Consider the following 18,076-nt stretch of genomic DNA (forward strand, 5'->3'; position numbering starts at 1 on the left):
GAGAGAGATATTGGAGCATTCCGTATCTTCCTTTTACACCCCGTAGATTTTGTGTACTTCTTTGAAAGACAAAGACACAGGGTGCATGGGCTATTGGTATAATTATAAATAAGATGAAAATGCCTGACGATTTGCAATCCTCTATTTTTATTGGGACGGGCAGTATCAGGGAAAAGGCCAAGGGACAACCCCCAAAAGGTTATCAAAAATTTGTATTTAAAGACACAATGATAATTGACAAAATGTAATTTAAGCAACTGGTGTACGTCATCATGAGTTACTTATGTATCTGTTTTACAAGTAGAGCTATAAGATAATATTTTTGAGTTAACAAGCAATAAACAAATCACTCGAAGTACAGTTCATCTGATACAGTACAGGCCACGAGTTTTCCCCGTCGCACGGTGGAAAACACACCGTGTGAAATGGTCTGTGTTACACCGTGTACACGGTGTAGCACGGTGTGTGTGGATTTGAAATACACAGGTAGGCACACCGTGCCGCACCGTGTCTAGAAAAATCCCAGCTAATGCTCCCCGTGTCGCACCGTGCCCAGAAAATTCCCTCCGTGTTGCACCGTGTCCATAACATTATAGAGATAATCTTTTGGTTCTGATAAAAACTTTGAAATTTAAAAACAATAAATCACTTTGATTTATATGTATAATTATCGTTTTAAAATTTAGAAGACATTGACTGTGCTATGAATCGTACTAATGACACATGTAGTAGGATTAATTAAATATCGGTAGCAGAAAATTTAAATGGTTTTGAATTTATCGTGCGCCCAGAAGTTCGTATTTAATTTTAGTAAAGTTATTTAGTTACTTTTTAAAATTATAATTTGGACTGAAATTTTTAATGTCCGAAGAATTTTATTCCATGTGCTCATGCAACGAAGAAAGACTAAATAGCATAATCCATCGATCTGCATTACATGTAGTATACGATCCGAGCTGCAGTTGTTTTAGTACACAATCAAACTTAAGCATTAATTAATTTTATATTCCCGAGTGGAGCACATTTATGTTGTTAATCTTATATTATTCTGAATTTATAAGCGAGAATCGACAGCAAAAATACGAAATCCCTGTGTACAATAATGTGCGTATTTCTCGTAACAGATTTTCGTAAACTAGAATTTTGAAAATCCTTTCAGTGTAAGTTTGTAATAAATTTGTCTTTAATTGAAAAGTGTTGAAAGAAACAATGTCAGAGAGAGAGAGAGAGAGCCTTTCGCATAAATCTGTAAAAAAAAAATAAATAAATACATGTAAAAATAAATAAATAAAAATCTTCGTTTTATAATGTCCAAGAGTATTTCTCGTAACAGACGATTGTCTTTATCTTTTCATAAACTAGTATTTATGCTTTTAAAATCCTTTCAGTGTAAGTATTTAATAAGTTTTTATTTGAATGAAAAGTGTGCAAAGAAACAATGTCAGAGAGAGAGAGAGAGAGAGAGAGAGAGACTGAGATTCTTATAAATTTAATTCATAGTTTTATTTACATTACCAAAGTCACAATTAACCATTCTATAAATTATACTATTTAAATTCCGTAACTTCGTTTCATATTCAACTCAATTACATGTACAACATGTGTTCAATCATTTTGTTCTCCGTAACACACGAAATCCTGTGCTCTACCTGTCAATCAAAATCTCACAGGTACAACACTAGGTGGCCCTGAAAGTTTGTTTACGCGGAAAGTAATTCTCTTGTGATTTGAAACATTCTTATGGTCAGTTCCGAGTTAACACCTTTCTTTAAAATATATTGGGGCACAGCCGGAGGGCCGGGGCGCTGTGTGTTTATCACACCTTTCAAATTCTTTCGTCCTGACCATATCATGTGTATAACACACTCAAGTGACTTCCAGTCGAATTCATCTACCAGGTTACAGGTTACACCACCAGTCCACCACAGGTGCACTTTGACTTGTCAAGATTTTAAACTTACTTGTAAATTGTCCTTTTTCAGACACATATAAATAGATTATAACTATTTTGTTTCACAATAACGTAACATATAAATCCACAGACTTTCGATTAATTTCTAATTAGCTGAATCATATCACTTTCGAGAAACGATGGGGGTGGGGGGTGGTAGCAAACATAATGCATGTAGCTTGAAAGAGGCTAGTTGGTTTTTTTTTCTTCCTTAACACCATGATAATACTTTGACCATGAGAAGCTTTGTTCTATACATCCCCGCTCTACATTCGCTAACTGATTTTTTTTTTATCTTAAACCGTACGACACATTTTTCATAAAATAATCTCAGAATAAGGTAATATCAGGGACCTAAATACTAATAGTATATGGGTCCCTGGTAATATTTGTACAATAGTTGAAAAGCAGATTTGAGTTACCAAAAGTCGACTTTTTGTGTGTGTGTGATATTTATCTCCATATTTTACATGATTACAGATTGCAATAATCCTTAATCGAAAGTATAATTCACCGAGTAATAATCAGAGAGCAGAGTTCATGTGTGTGTATCTAACACGTTTTTTAATTTTATTTATTTAGATGCATATTTTTTTTAAATTCTTTTTATGTAGAAAATGATTTATAAAATAAACCAGGCATCTGATAAATACCATATATGAATGCATACAAACGGTAAAAGAGATCTTGTTACGGAGATGACTAATTTAAATGAACACAGTTATAATAGAGAGAAAAGACAACCAGGTAATTATTTTACGAAAGTGTATTCCTTCGTAGTATAATAATAGTCTGACTATTGAACAGTCATATTTTTTCTCTCGGTATAGTTAGGTTTTTGAAACGTGACTTACATGGATGTACGTACACATTTTGAAGAGTTTGTATTTTGCTGGACAAGAGCACGTGGATCTTAGATTTCATGGCATCTTATTTGTTCAAACATCTGTATATCGGTAAAGAAGTAGTAATATTTAAGAGAAAAGTGAAAAAAAATCTGATTTTAAAGGAAATTGATATAATTGATTAAATAAAGAAATGAAAAGTTTTTATTATAAGTTCTGCGTGATATCGTAATGGGGCACTGTGATACACCGCGCGTACACACCGTGTTACACGGTGCGCAGACACCCTAACTTCAAAGACGCCGACATTGATCGAGGTCCACGCTAAAGCGTGGCCTTTTGGTCCACTGGGCCCCGTGTTTTTCGGGGAAAACTCGTGGCCTGTACTGTATGTATGCACTAATGGCAATTTAACAAATTAAATATTTTGTGATTATAACATCTGACAAATCAAGCCATTATGATTTATGACAATTCAATAATAAAAGATTTGAAAGTGTTTCTCTGAAACTGTTGGTATTGTCTCATTTCCAATCTTGAATCTTTTCTTCGGTCAGTAATAATTTTTCGTTCTTTATCGTCAAACTTCAAGATATACCACGGTAGAGCGATCGGAAGGTCATGGGTTCGAGCCCCGGCCGCGACTGACCTAAGTCGAAATAAAATGGGTAGCAACTGTTCCTTTGCCATGCGCTCGGCACTTTGAAGTGAAAGTTGCGGGTCCTTCGGATGAAACCTTAAAAACTGATACCCCGTGTCACGGCAGTGTTGGCACGATAAAGATCCCTCCCTGCTCAATGGCCCTGAGTGCCGTGTAAAAGTCTAAATTTGAAGCCCTTCACCGGTATATGGTGACGTCTCTATATGAGTGAAAAATTCTCGAACGAGACGTAAAACAACATACAATCAATCAATCAAGATATACCAGGGGTGCTTGTTTATGCTTTCATTCTAGATCTTTTCCAAATGATGACTGATCTACGGGATGAAACTCTGCCATTCCAGACCTTTCAGGCACCATTTAGATGACTGAATGGCGTAGGTTCACCCTGTGTGATTCTCTTATAGTGTTCACTTAATAGCTTAATAATTCTATACCCCAGTATAAACTGTGTTAACCTGTTCGTGAAGCACAGTTCCATACGCATTCACTAAATCTAAGCTGATGACTGCAGCTCTCCGTGTAGACTGTTTATATAGTTTTCCGGATTATATCTGTGTCGATATACTTGTGTGCTACATGTACATGTTTATTCATTCTGATATATTCCGATACTCCTAGCCCTCTCTTCTGCATGTCGATGCCAGTCACCGATTCCCAAGCATGTAATCAGGCATTCTCCTGGCTTAAATTGCAAGATATTTCTCTCTTTCTATATGTTCAGGACTGATTTTGTCCTAAACTATTTCAGTACTTCTGATTTCTCTTCTTTGGCAATACAATGTAGAATAAAATGAAGTTTTCTCATCCCAATTTTGTCGAGGTGTTTTGTAGGGTCATTTTGGTTTGGTTTAATTTCCCAGACACTGTATTATGGTATCTCAATTTTGTATACATATGTTAATAAATATCATTGATTTTTTTTAATTTGTTATTACGATTTATATGCAGGCAAATAGCTCGACTAATTCTCCCAGATTCTTTCCTCTACCTTTATGAGCAGAAACACGTTACATTATACTTCAGAGATTGTGTTTATTTGATCCGTGTAGAAAAAGGAGTCTCAAGAGTGCTGTCCATTACTTTAAGGCTTAAAAGAAATGTTATCCTGTTTTCAATAGAGCTGATCATGATATAAAGGCTCATCATTCCCCTGTTCAGTCATATAAAACATTGTAATAACACTGATGAGTTATTATACTCCATTTGCAACCACAACTTTAGTAATACATGTACATGAACCCATCGTTATTATAACATTAAGGACAGATCGATGAAACAATTAAACAAAAAATGCATGGATGCCTGGATTGGTATATATTTTTAGACCTATTTTGGTTGTAAATAATGCGAATATGAATTTAATATCTGTAATATTGAGAATCTTCCTACGATGCTCAAAATTCTACCTTTCGGCAACCATCTTTATTGATATATATATACACTAGACAAAAATTGCTAATGCACCATAAAAGAAAATTAAGATTTTTTTTTCAAAACTTGTTAATGCTGTATTTGATATGTAATTATGTTACTTAAATAAAAATGAGGCATTTAAATGTCTTTACTGATAGATAACTACAATGTTTACTGAAGCGTAACCATTTCATAGAATAAATTAAAGTCGTGTCAATACTTTTTTGGAAGAATAAATTTCTATTTTTTTCTGTGTGTTTGTGTTCTTTGTATTTGTACTAATCAAAAACTCAGAAAAAAAAGTTACACCGTTTGCGGCGTTGACAGTATAGTGGCTGCAGGGGGTTCCTTTGGAGAAATTTGTAAAAAAAAAAAAAAAAAAAAAAAAATGAAAACAATTAAAGATTTTGAATTCCTTTCATGAGAAATTGTTGCAAATAGATTAATAAACGTAAAAATGTTTACTATAGATAGCCATGGCATTAGTAAGCAGCACACGATAATTTGAAAATTGTACCACAAAATTGGGTCAACCGGAAGTTGGGTGGATTTGGTATGGACACCAAGGCACTGGATGACTACTAGGCGATATGATAGTCAATAACTGTATGTTATTTGATTTTTTAAATGGGAGACTGCATGCTTCTGTGGCAACCTCACGGACCACCTTTGGGATCACCAAGTTCATATCTGGGCAAAAACGGTGCGCAGTGCACATCGGAAAATTCGATTTCAGGCACCGAGGTCATTTAAGTAGGGCTCCGCGTAAAAATCATGCAGGTAGCACAGAAAAGGCGCTACATCGATAATCTGCAAATTCATTAAAACTGAGTTTAATATATTCATTTGGGTCTAAAATGAATGATAACGAATGGATTTGTTATAATTCTTCTTTTTTCATATAGCTAGGGATAGGGTACTCCAGGGGTAATTTTGTATGGATAGTGTGTAAATAGTGCATATTTCAGAAAATAATTTCTTCTAAACCCAAGAAGATGTATAAAATCTAAACACATAATTACAGTGAAAATAGAAAGTGTAAATTAAATTTACTCTAATATTTTTGTGCAAACAAAGGATTGAAAAGATACAGGGTGTTAAAAATCTGGAATTTGTGAAGATTCTTCGTATGAGTTATCTCCCTTAGGAAATTTATATAGGTGGCGGTAGTAAAAAAAATGGCGGCCTCCATGAAAAGCTGTACTCTGCAAAGTTATTTTGATGCATCATGTGGTGTTCATTGCAAATATCTGTGTGAATTGAGTAAAAATGATTGAAAGGAATTTACAAGAACAGATTGGACATGGAGCTCGTGTAAATTAAGAGGAAAAAAAATCCGTGAAACGAAAAAGTGTAGCTTGGGAATATTACTGTCATCGTGTTGATAAGGGTATCAGCAATTTTCCTTATTACTGACATCAGTATGGTCTATGTCGGAAGTTTAGCTTCTAAGTTAATCCACCAGAATCCAAGAGTAAGCCCTCAGAGAGGAGTTGCAGTCCGACTGTGTCAGCATACTCAACTTGGGGAAGATAATGTACCGGCGCCACCGGTACATTTGGACAGCTGTTTGAACAGCTTGATAGGTAGGATTTAATTTAAATTTACTTCTTATGTATGGTTATTGATATTTTATACAGTAAAGTATGTATTTGGAAAATTGTTGGGGATGGCCAGTTCCTACATATATCAATATCATGTCCATTTTGAAAAAAATGACATCTTACACATATATATGTTTGAATAATGTTACTGTGTCTTGGGACAGGCCCTGACCACAGTTAGAATGCCTTCCATATTCTCGCAATGTGGCAGAAAATGGTGGAAACACTCTGAAATGATTTTGGAGGAAATAAATGAAATTGCATTGAAAAATAAGCGTCAAGTTAATAATAACAAAGTTAACCTTTTTTTGTCACAGGGATACCTTTCACCCCCAAAAATTAATCCATATAATGTAAGAGTTCAACACTTTTTGTCAAGGTTTTTTTACACGATTCAAATTTACATGCCATGTTGACAGTCAGAAATCTCTGAATTATTCAGAGTAAATGCATTGACCAGAGTTAGTTATGACACGATAGCTCAGTGTTTTGTATTAGCCAACTATTCTGTATCTAAAATACAGCACAGTCTAAAAATAAATCTGATTCAATTTATCAAAAGCAAGTACAAATAGTACCGTAAATGCTGAGTTGTATCTTATTATAAAATTTGGAGAAATATATCCCTAGCAATGTAAAATATCAAAATTTCTCAATTTTTAAAAAATTATTCCACACAGAATCTACACGTTATTTCGATCCAAACAAAAAGGAAAATTCGCAGTTATGGAAAGCATCCTATGTTTAATAAATTTCTGAAAACCTGTTTGCTTTCCCTGCTTTTTTGGGGTCCCCTCCAAAATAGTTAAGCCAATGGGTTCACGGGTGCAGCATACATTATGTGAACTTCGCACAGTCACCCCCCCCCCCCCCCCCCCCCCCCGCATTTTCCACTCTTCTCGTGCAAACTCATTCAAGTCCATTTTGAGCATTTTTTTTTAACATTTCATCTTAAATTCTTATCGCTGACGACTGCTGCACATCTCTTTCTCTTCGTTTTTAAATTTAATGTCGCATTTCAATAAGAAAATAAAAATTTGTGACATCAAAGTTCATTGAAGAACTGTTTGTATCGCCTGCATGTGTATCTAGTTAAACTGAGATTTTAAGACCCCTGAAATAAATTAGGATCAGTCTCCATCTTATCAATTAAGACAACGTCTCCCCCGTTTTCAAAACTAATCTGACTAAATCTTACATTGTCCATGGAAATATATATCTACTGCGGAGGCATACTCCCCATCAAGGCCTCATCTACAGAGAGAACAAACAAACACTGGCAGTAGTTTGAATGCTGCACAGCTATAAAGTGGGCGGTGCTTTTTCTTGATTGATCATGTCACAAATCATTTAGAGAACTCGACAGGTTCTGTATCGTAGATACAAATCTGGGGGCGGAGACTAGTGCTATGCACTCGTCCACCCCCAAATTTGTATCTACGATACAGAACCCGTCTCATTCTCTAAATAATACTTATTGCCCGGTTTGTTTTGCTACATAACGCTAATACACATTCTTTCATTAAACCGGGTCTGTAGGAGAATATCATCTTAACAATAGAACATTTTATCATCATATAAGTATGGAACATTGTCTGTGCTCTCATCATTAATCAATACATGTCCCATACAACAACCATTATTTAACGTGACCCAAATTTAAGGGATTCAGTGGGAAGGCCCGGGCCATTAGCTTAAAAAATTCTTTGTTTGCAGTTGCCAACCTATAATTTTTAGAGTGGATACGTAGGTTTTTTTTTTTTTTTTTTAAAAATAAGTTATTTTTCAGACTTTTATTAGATAACAAATTATAGAGATATTCATACTTCAAGGCTTACTTAACATAAATAAGCTTCACTTGATAAAAACAAAAATAAAAAATAGAACATTTTCAATATCCTGAAAAACTGAAACTTAACAAAAAATAATACCGGTAATACAAAATGGCTGAAAAAAAAAGTTTGGGTCGGGTGCATTTTCAGTGCATGGGTAGGCAACTGCAAACAAATTAATTTTTATTTTAGGCCCCAGGTTTATGGTAATTCAAATTGAAAATGAACATGTAAATTTTACTAATTAAAAGAAGTATATGCTTTATGTGATAGGTTTTGATTTTTTAGCTCACCGGAGCCAAAGGCTGCAGTAAGCTTTTCTGATCACACTTTGTCAATTGTCTGTTGTTGTTCCAGGTGTCATTGTCATCTTTGTTTAAAACTTTTCACATTTTCATCTTCTTCCAGAACTGCATGGCAAATTTCAACCATATTTGCCACAAAGCATCCTTGGATGAAGGAGATTCAGTGTTGTTCAAATGAAGAGCCTTGCCCTCTTTCAAGGGGAGATAATTAAAAATTAGTTAAAATTTAATGAATCTTTCAAAAATCTTCCTCTCAAGAACCACTGGAACAGAAAAGATGAAACTTATGTGAAAGCTTTATTACATAATGTAGTGGGAAGTTTGCTCGGATCATGACCCCAAGGGATATGAATTGGCTGCAATAAGCAATCAAAGTTACATATAGAAATATATATGTAAAAAACTTTATCAATCTTTTTCTCATGAAAAACTGGGCCAAAAGGGTTGAAACTTTTGTGAAAAGTAGCGGTAGCATGGGGCTTTAAAAATGTAGATACTAGGTAACAATCTTTAGAAATCTTCTTCTCAAGAACTAGACATACTGGTAGTATAGGGCCACAATGGGGGATCAAAGTTTCACACTAGATAGTGATAATTCTTCTTTTTAAGAACAGCAAAGCCATGATTAGTCGTACAGATACATGTATATATTGAAGAATCCTCAAGTAGTGTAGATTCAAATCTGTTGAAATCATGAACCCCTGGGATAGGGTAGGACCGCAATGGGGATCAAAGTTTTACATATGAATATATATTAGAAAAATCTGCTGATGAAGATATTGACTCAGGTGAGCATTGTGGCCAATGGGCCTCTTGTTTGCTCTACCCATGTCAACATGGCACTAGTCAGAAATGATAACTAAATAACAAAATCAAGTATGGACAGAAAAAAAAATCAACCAAGATATAAAAACCACCAAAAAGCTTGATTTATTTAATAAATATATAATTTTTCAGACAAGGCTGTTTATGCACATTTTTTAACATTACTGATGGTATAATTTGTAAAAGATATATCACTGAAAATTCTATTAGTCTTGTCAAGTTATTGCTGACTTACATTTTTACTGGCCCAACATTTTTAATCAGGCTAGTGTATTTGGAAAACAGTGTACTGTGCTTTGGAATCACCAGGTAAATTTAATTTAGGGTTGTTAAATAGGTATATTTAGTTGTCTTTATACCTAATCTCTCTCTCTCTCTGTATGTCATATTGCATATAAATCTAGATGAAAAATGTTCCTTGTTGTTTTTCAGAATGATCAAGAACTTGTTTGACTGAAGAGATAGAATGAAAAGGGAAGACCCAAAAGTGTTTTATAACAGGTACTGTGAGAGTACCGGGTATTTCATTTTGTAGTTTTAATTTAATCAGTAGCAAGATTATAGAATTCATAACTGGTTACAGTTTAAATTGTAATATGGTTAAAACCTGAGACATAAATGATAGAAAATATGGTAAAGATATTTTACATATTTCATAAGTTACCGGTAGTAATTTGAATTATATACTTTTGAAATGAAACCCTATATCATTTTCACAGAATGCGCAAGATGGTTTGCATCATGGTTATGAAGGAAAAGCTGACAGTATTTTTGAGACAGCAAGAAAAACATCATTGCACACCACCAACTAATAAGACTCCAAAGGTGGGGGACCACATGCCATGCACATGCAACCATTTGAGATTTTACATGAAATTACTGCATTACATAAACTTGAGATTCCATGTAATTTATAAATTTAAAAAAACCCTTTAATACCTTTAAATCAATGTAGAACAATGAGTTTTAATTTGGTAAATGATAATTATATGTAACTATTATTTTAGGAATAACAAAGATTAGAGTTCAAAGAATGCTGGTACTTGGATAAAGATAATCAGGCATGGACCTTCATCTCTCATGGATCTTCAGCACCTTTAGGTTACAGTTTTATATTTCACTAGAAGAGACTCATAAATAAACAAAGGACAGTCAGTTACTACAAAAGAGAAGCATCGGAGATTACTGATATTTTGTTCAGCATTATTTCATCTTAAAAGATGTAAACTATTAAAATTTTGTTTACATCTATCAATTAATGATTTTGATACATGTACCAGTAATTAATAATTTTGATGTGGGATAAACTGGTAAAATTGAATGGAAAAGAAGCAGATGACTTGGTAATGATGTGTAAAAAACATCATTCATTTAATTAATACATGTAATTGCATGCAGTTAAAATTCGACCAAAATTCTTGTGGTGTATATTGAAAGGTGTAACCAAGAGGGAAACATAAAATGATTTTCATATTATCATTAAAATAAAAGTCAAGTTGTATATTATACAATTATTTCTGTTTTTGAGGTCATTACAATGGTTTGGCTTGCCTAAATGTATGCATTCACCGATCCTAAAGAAGGAAGTAAATATTGTCCCTCGATGGTTGTTGGATCAATATATTAACACCCCCCCCCCTAAAATAAATAAATAAATGCAATTTCAATTTTTGTATAATACCCGATGTATCATACCCATAGGGTATGGTGTGTGCGAAACAAGCGTGACCTTTTGATTTGCATTGGCTGTTGGACTTTAAAAAAAACTTATAGGCTGAAAAAAACCCTCAAAAATGGGATATGATACTGTTTTTGTAAATATGGATTATCTCCCTTTTCAGCTTAAAATTAGAACATTTTACTGGTCATGAAAATATTTTGATTAAATGAAAAGTAAAATTGTGTTGTATTTCAAATTAGAAAATTGAGAAAATTTTTTTGAAATGTCAATTTATTCTTACATGCATACCTGGTATATATTCATGATATGTGTATAGGGCATAGTTATTGTACTGTGACAAAAAAAGGGAAATTGCCATTTTTTATATGAAACTCATCAATCGTTTTGGGAAAATAATAATCATTTGCGCAAAAATGTTTTTATTATTTTATTTGCTATAGGGTATGGTGTCTATGAAATTAGCATGACCTTTTGGTTTGGCTGTTGGGTTTTTTAATTTTTTGATAGCTGAAAATCCTCAAAAAATTGATATTTTGCTGTTTTTGTCAATATGGATTATCTCCCTTTTCAGCTTAAAATTGGAACATCTTACAGGTCATGAAAATATTTAGATTAATTAAGATAAGTAAATAATTGTGTTGTATTTGAGTTTGGAAATGTAAAGAAATTGTGTTGAAATGTCAATTTCCTTTTACATGCATACATATATGGCATATATTGGACTGTGACAAAAAAAGGGAAATTGCCATTTTTTGAATGAAACTCGTCAATCATTTTGGAAAATAATAATCATTTGCACAAAAATGTTTTAATTATTTTATTTTCTTTAGGGTATGGTGTCTATGAAACTAGCATGGCCTTTTGGTTTGGCCGTAGGGTTTTTTAATTTTTTGATAGCTGAAAATCCTCAAAAAATTGATATTTTGCTGTTTTTTCCAATATGGATTATCTCCCCTTTTCAGCTTAAAATTAGAACATTTTACTGGACATGGAAATATTTTGATTAATTATGAAAAGTTACTATTTGAGCTGTATTTGAATGAGAAATAAACAAAAATGTGATTTATTGTCTGATTTTCTTTTAATTTCATATGAAATATTGATATTTTTGCCTATTTTTAGAGGAAATTTCAGCCATATTTTACCGAAAACAGTTTAACTGTTGCCATGGCAACCAGACACAGAATTGATAAAAAATCATTTTATTTTTTGTAGTATCTTAGCATACCCTACCAACATGCAAAGTTTGAAAAAATTCTGAAACCCCCCATGTATCACCCCCTGCATGATTTTTACACGGAGCCATACTTAAGGGTCTTGTCATGATACCAAGACATTTGTCAATCCCACTGTCTTGGAAAAGATGGCATATTATATATATATACTATTACCGATCGGGCAAATGTTCAATTCACAAATAAGAATAACAAGTGGTGCGTTAGCAATTTTGTCTAGTGTATATACAACTTTTTGTCACTTTAAATTACATTATTGTGAAACTTTGAATGAAAAATTAAAATATATGCGGTTAAACTTATTAATTTTACTTACATAAACACGGCTTTAGTTGTTATGTTCAATTATGTTCAAAGGTTTTTTTGGTAAAAGTTTGTATGATTTGTCCTTAGTTTTCATTTTGAGATCCAACAGACTCATTATAATTATATAATTTTACTGACTCGGGACAAATGTGTTCCGGAAGCAACTATATTTGACAGTAAGTTTGAACGAATACTTTGAGGTTCTCAGTATTTTCAAATTAAAAACAAAATGTCTGATTATAATTTTAAAAAGTTGCATTCATTCATATTTGTGTAGCATGTACATACAGGGGTACGGCATGTAGTACGTACATCATTGTCCTGGTGCATGCAGTTCAGATGCCACCAACATTGCATCCTTTTTCAAAGTGTGGGGTTGGGTGGGGAAAATATTTGAGAATTAAAAAAAAAAAGTCTATGCAAACTCCAAAATCCTATTTCGTTTCGGTGAGGGGTTGGGGGTTCCAACTTCTTAAATTCGACATGATATTTTTTAAAACTACATTGACATAGGAGGATTTGCAGCAAAAACAAAAGGGTGTGGGGTCGCAAATGGCCTTACAAAGTGCATTTTCATCCTAAATTATCAGTAAAAGATTATGATGGACCCCCCCCCCCCAACACACACACACACACACACACACAGTACGTGCCTGAGTGGTATTATAATCCTTTAGGCCAGATGTATCGATCTCAGTAATGTAAGAATCCTTTTTCATAAACCATGCAGACCCGTGGACTGGACTACTAAAAATAATATCAGCACTTAAAAGCATGGGACTATATTCAGCGATTTTCGTAATAATATACCTTTTAATTTTTTTTGCGCGGTAGGGCGAGCGTAAACGTTCTCTCTCTCTCTCTCTCTCTCTCTCTCTGATGTTCGTACTTCATGGGAAAGCGACACAGGAGTTGGATGGGAGTGAAATGACCACTATAATCCAATCTTTCCAGCTAGGTATATCTATCAGTGTCAAAGTATCTAAAATTATAAACTATCTACAATTATAAACTCTCTTTAGTATGCTCTCACCACACAATTCATCTCTTCACATGTAGACTTTATCCAGCAATTCGGTTACATTTTTTTCAGTCTCAAATCAATAAATTATATTCATAGGGACACTAAAAAAACACTGCAGGTAGCGATCTCAATGTATTATCGTTAGTAAATCGAACAGCTATCGATCAGCGTCTAAACTCATATACCACAATAGCTGTCAATTAATTCAAATACAGTTAAAATGATGTCCGGGGAGTAGCATTATTGTTACATTAATGATTTGTTAGATGATCCTTTGCTCATGCATTTACAAGAAGAACATTAAAGGAGCATGTGCATAGAGATGAACAAATGATAATGGTAAGTCTCTCTCTCTCTCTCTCATACATGTATTAACAGGCAGTGAAAAAAGCTAAATAATTAGTATGTTTATTTTCGCGAGCTCATAAGCTTTTTTTTCAGATAATAAAATATAAACTATTTTAACATACTTAATTAGGACTCCCCTTGATCCATACGTCGCGGGTTCGAATCCCACTGTGGGACGTGGAGACCGGTCCTTCGGATGAGGCCGTATATATGTCTCGCAGTAGGTGCTGGCACGAAAAAGATCCCTCTCTGCTTAATGGCCCTGAATGCCGCGTATAGGCCAAAATTTGCAGCTCTCCATCGCGGCAAGTGGTGGCGTCTCCGGATGAGTGAAAAATTCTCGAGAGGGACATTAAACAACAAACAAACAAGTTTACACCAGAATCAATCAGGATTTTGTTCGATCTGTACATAGAATATTGAAACGGACACAATCCCTCCTCCTTGGGACTCGTGCAGTATATATAATGATAAATAGAAACCTTATACGTTTGAATCGCTTAAATATTTTAAAATTAGTCTTCATAGATGATACGTCATGTAATATTTACCAAGTTATACTGCATTCAAATGGCCATGGGGGGGGGGGGGGGGGGTTGAAAAATAGAGACCAGAGGGCAATGTAAAAAATTGATACCCTGTTGTGGCCCCGGTCCACTCTACCCCCAGGGCCCTGGTTTGAACAATTTAGAATCTACACTACTTAAGGAAGTTTCAACTTTTCTTGCCCCTGACGCCATAATTTGAACTATTTAGAATCCACAATACATGCATGTACTTCAGGATGCTTCCAAATAAGTGTAACCAGGATTTTATGAGGTTTCAATCATTTATTAAAAAACTTCTTTTAAAGGTACCGCTCTACAATAATATATAAATATATAAATACAATGACAGTTAATGCAGTATAAGACAGTTCACAGTAAAAAAGATACTAATACTTTTTCTGTCTTATTTCTAAAATTTATATCCTTATTACACAGTTATATCAGTTGAATATAATAAATGAAACAGATAAATAATTTCATGATATTCAACATATGTGATACCTATATATATTACTTTTCATTATGTACCATAATAATGATAAATATCATTTAATATAATATGGACATAAAAATAAAATATTATGATTGTCACATACCCTAAGTAAGGATTTGAACAGGAGGTGTACGTTGTAATTGAGCCAACGAGTAACCCAATTAGGTTCACATCAACCTGTCATCAATAATGACATCATATTTACTATTTATCAAGTGTAAAGGTTTCAGTATAAAAGAAATAACCTTGGTTATAAAAGTTCTGTATTTGGAATTATTTTATATACTTTGAAAATCTTGAATTACTTCTGTATATTCATGATTTATCTCTTTGAGAAATGATTGTAATAGAAACATTATAATAACTGAATTGTTTGACTTGGTATTGTTACATAAACAATGAATGAATTATAACCCAATAAAAATATCAGAATAATTAAAATATTTCATATTATCACATACACTGCATTGTTATACATATAGAAATAAAACATTTTATGCCACAATATCACTTACATTGCAGAACAGTCCAAGAGATCTTCTATGTATTTTTCTTTAGATCGAACAAAGCAAATATGGCTTCAGATAATTACAGGAAGTATGTTAGACAAAGAACTCTATATTTTGGAAAAAAAAAAAAAAAAATATATATATATATATATAATCACTTTTTATCAATTTAATACTATAGTAATATTCCTAATAAACTAGTTTCTATCATTCAAAATTATTGCTGATCTAAGATTCTGAAAATTTTAAATGAAACATATATCTATATAAGTATTAATTAAAAGGACATTTTATGCAAGGTGTGAATGGTCATGTGGGTAAGCACCCGCTTAACAATCCAGAGGTCCCCGGATCAAATACAGCCAGTGGCAAATTATTTTTTTTTAGTGCAATTTATTTTTATGTGTTTAAGAGTTAAAACAGTATCTTACATAAGTTTCTTTAGAAGAGGAATTTTTAATGACCTCAACCCATTTTTGCCTTTTATTGAATATCTACCCTTAGAAGGGGGCTTGACCCTCAAATTTATATGAATTCCCCTTTACCCAAGGATGCTTTGTGCCAACTTTGTTTAAAATTGGACCAGTGATTCCTGAGAAAAAGTCGAAAATCTGAAAAGTTTACAGATCGACGGACAGACAGACGGGGTCGACCCAGACTGGGCAGTAGTCAGACAGCTATACGGACGGACGCTGGATAACAGGTGATCAGAAAATTCAGCTCAGTTGAGCTAAAAAAAAATTGATCGGGATCGGCCTTCATCAGTTCTCTGACACGGAGCGCGAAATACGAGGTCGTCTGCGTTGAACTTCAAAGTTGATTCCTTTTTTTCATTGAATTTGAATGTTTAAGGCAGCATTTGAATTCATTCTGAGTATGGAGTTTTATCAATTTAACTGTATTCCCCAGAGTATGTAGATGCTTCAATATCTACACCGAAGGTAAAGTGAGTAAACCTGTAATATAAACTGGTAAAATTTTATGTAAACACGACCTTAGCGCTGCATACAGTTAGATAATCTATAGATCTGTCAGGAAACATTATTCATTCATTTTTCGTATGTATTTGTACATAAGAAAAAATATTCAAATATTAGAAAGAGAGAGAGGTATTTTTGTATTATTCATACTGGTTGTGACATCATTAAAACAATCCTTGTAACAATTATAACATGTATAAAGAACATGAATTAACAACAAATACAGAATTTATAAAATTATAATTCTTGAAGTGTGTCAAACATGATTATAATGTAATCTTTGATTATATTTGGTTGCATTATAAGTATTTGGTAGAAAATGTTTATTTCTTTCCCTAGAATGGACAGGGATGAAGAAACATTTTCGTCTGACGAGTCTGGATTTACGGAGCAGGACATCAGAGACCATGTGGACATTCTGTTCCGGACCAGTGATGTCGAGGAAACTGGATTAGTCCCTGTGTCAAGCATCATCGAGTATCTGAGAATCCATACCAGTTTTGGTGAAGTACGTAGGTTGGAACAGGGATTTTCCACTCCATTTTGGGAATGGGGCCCAGGCCCTTGGAATTGGGAATTTCACAACATTTCATCACTTATTGGGAAATTTTTTTGCATGTTTTTCAAGAAATAAAACACTTATGATTAATAAAATTAATCTTTTACTTAATTATTCAGAACTGTAAATCAGAGAATAGATCAATTATAATCAAGTTTTAGCCAAGTTTCTTAAAATTTGGTCCATTTCATTTAGATTTCCAAATCTGGCCATGTTTTTTTTTTTTTTTTTTTTTTTTTACCAGAGCTTTGATCATGTTATCTTTGTGGGTTCATTTTTGGGAAAGAAGGGAGGGATTTTGCTATTTGGAATGGGGCCTATATTTGGCCCTACACGGGGCAGTGGAAAATCCTTGTGGAAAATGTAGAGGAGAAATTAAGTGCACTTTCTACAGTACTACTCCTTTGCCATGTAATACTACAAAGTTTTGTTAGTTTATTGTTTTGATCTGTTTGTCTGTCTGTCAGCAGAGATATAGATAACATAGATTCACTACTGTTTGAAATCTCAACATTTCTTTTAGGCCCAAACTATATCTTTTACTTTTTTCAAATCTATAAAATTAATTATCAAAGATATTGATGTAGAACCTTTTTATAATTATACCAAAAAATAATTCAGAATGTTATATTTTTGTAAGTGATATACAACAACAAAGGAAGAATCTGTAATAACAATTGACATGTGGTTGGCCTCATCTGTCTTTCGATCATTGACCTCTTCTATTTGACTGGTTTGCTTTTAAAAATTAAAATATATATAATTTTAAAACTTAACAAATCATACACCCATATATTATTGACTTAATGTTAATAAAACATTAGATCGAAAAACACAACCAATAAAGAGTAATTTTTTTTTAAATAAGGCTGGAACATCACATATTTTTGTAAATAAAATGTTAATAGTTTAGCTAATTAATGTAAATGGCAGAGTCACAAATCTCCGTTATGG

At 33.3% G+C, this 18,076-nt stretch overlaps 1 protein-coding gene and 1 long non-coding RNA gene across 2 annotated transcripts in view; both read left to right on the plus strand.

The window, feature by feature from the left end:
• Positions 1 to 6,400: 6,400 nt before the first annotated feature.
• On the plus strand, positions 6,401 to 12,187 carry LOC133203338 (uncharacterized). The gene is made up of 4 exons (XR_009723398.1): positions 6,401 to 6,459; positions 9,872 to 9,940; positions 10,159 to 10,264; positions 10,447 to 12,187. It is a non-coding gene; the product is annotated as an uncharacterized LOC133203338 (long non-coding RNA).
• Positions 12,188 to 16,903: 4,716 nt separating this feature from the next.
• Positions 16,904 to 18,076, plus strand: part of LOC133203387 (uncharacterized) — a 52,016-nt gene continuing 50,843 nt past the window's right edge. The window contains exon 1 of the mRNA XM_061339179.1: positions 16,904 to 17,071. Within this exon, the coding sequence (XP_061195163.1) occupies positions 16,904 to 17,071 (168 nt within the window). The remainder of the gene's footprint in view (positions 17,072 to 18,076) is intronic.

Source organism: Saccostrea echinata, unplaced genomic scaffold (genome assembly GCF_033153115.1).
Source record: "Saccostrea echinata isolate AGI-Se365-2 ecotype Australia unplaced genomic scaffold, CSIRO_AGI_Sech_v1 ptg000050l, whole genome shotgun sequence".
NCBI lineage: Eukaryota > Metazoa > Mollusca > Bivalvia > Ostreida > Ostreidae > Saccostrea > Saccostrea echinata.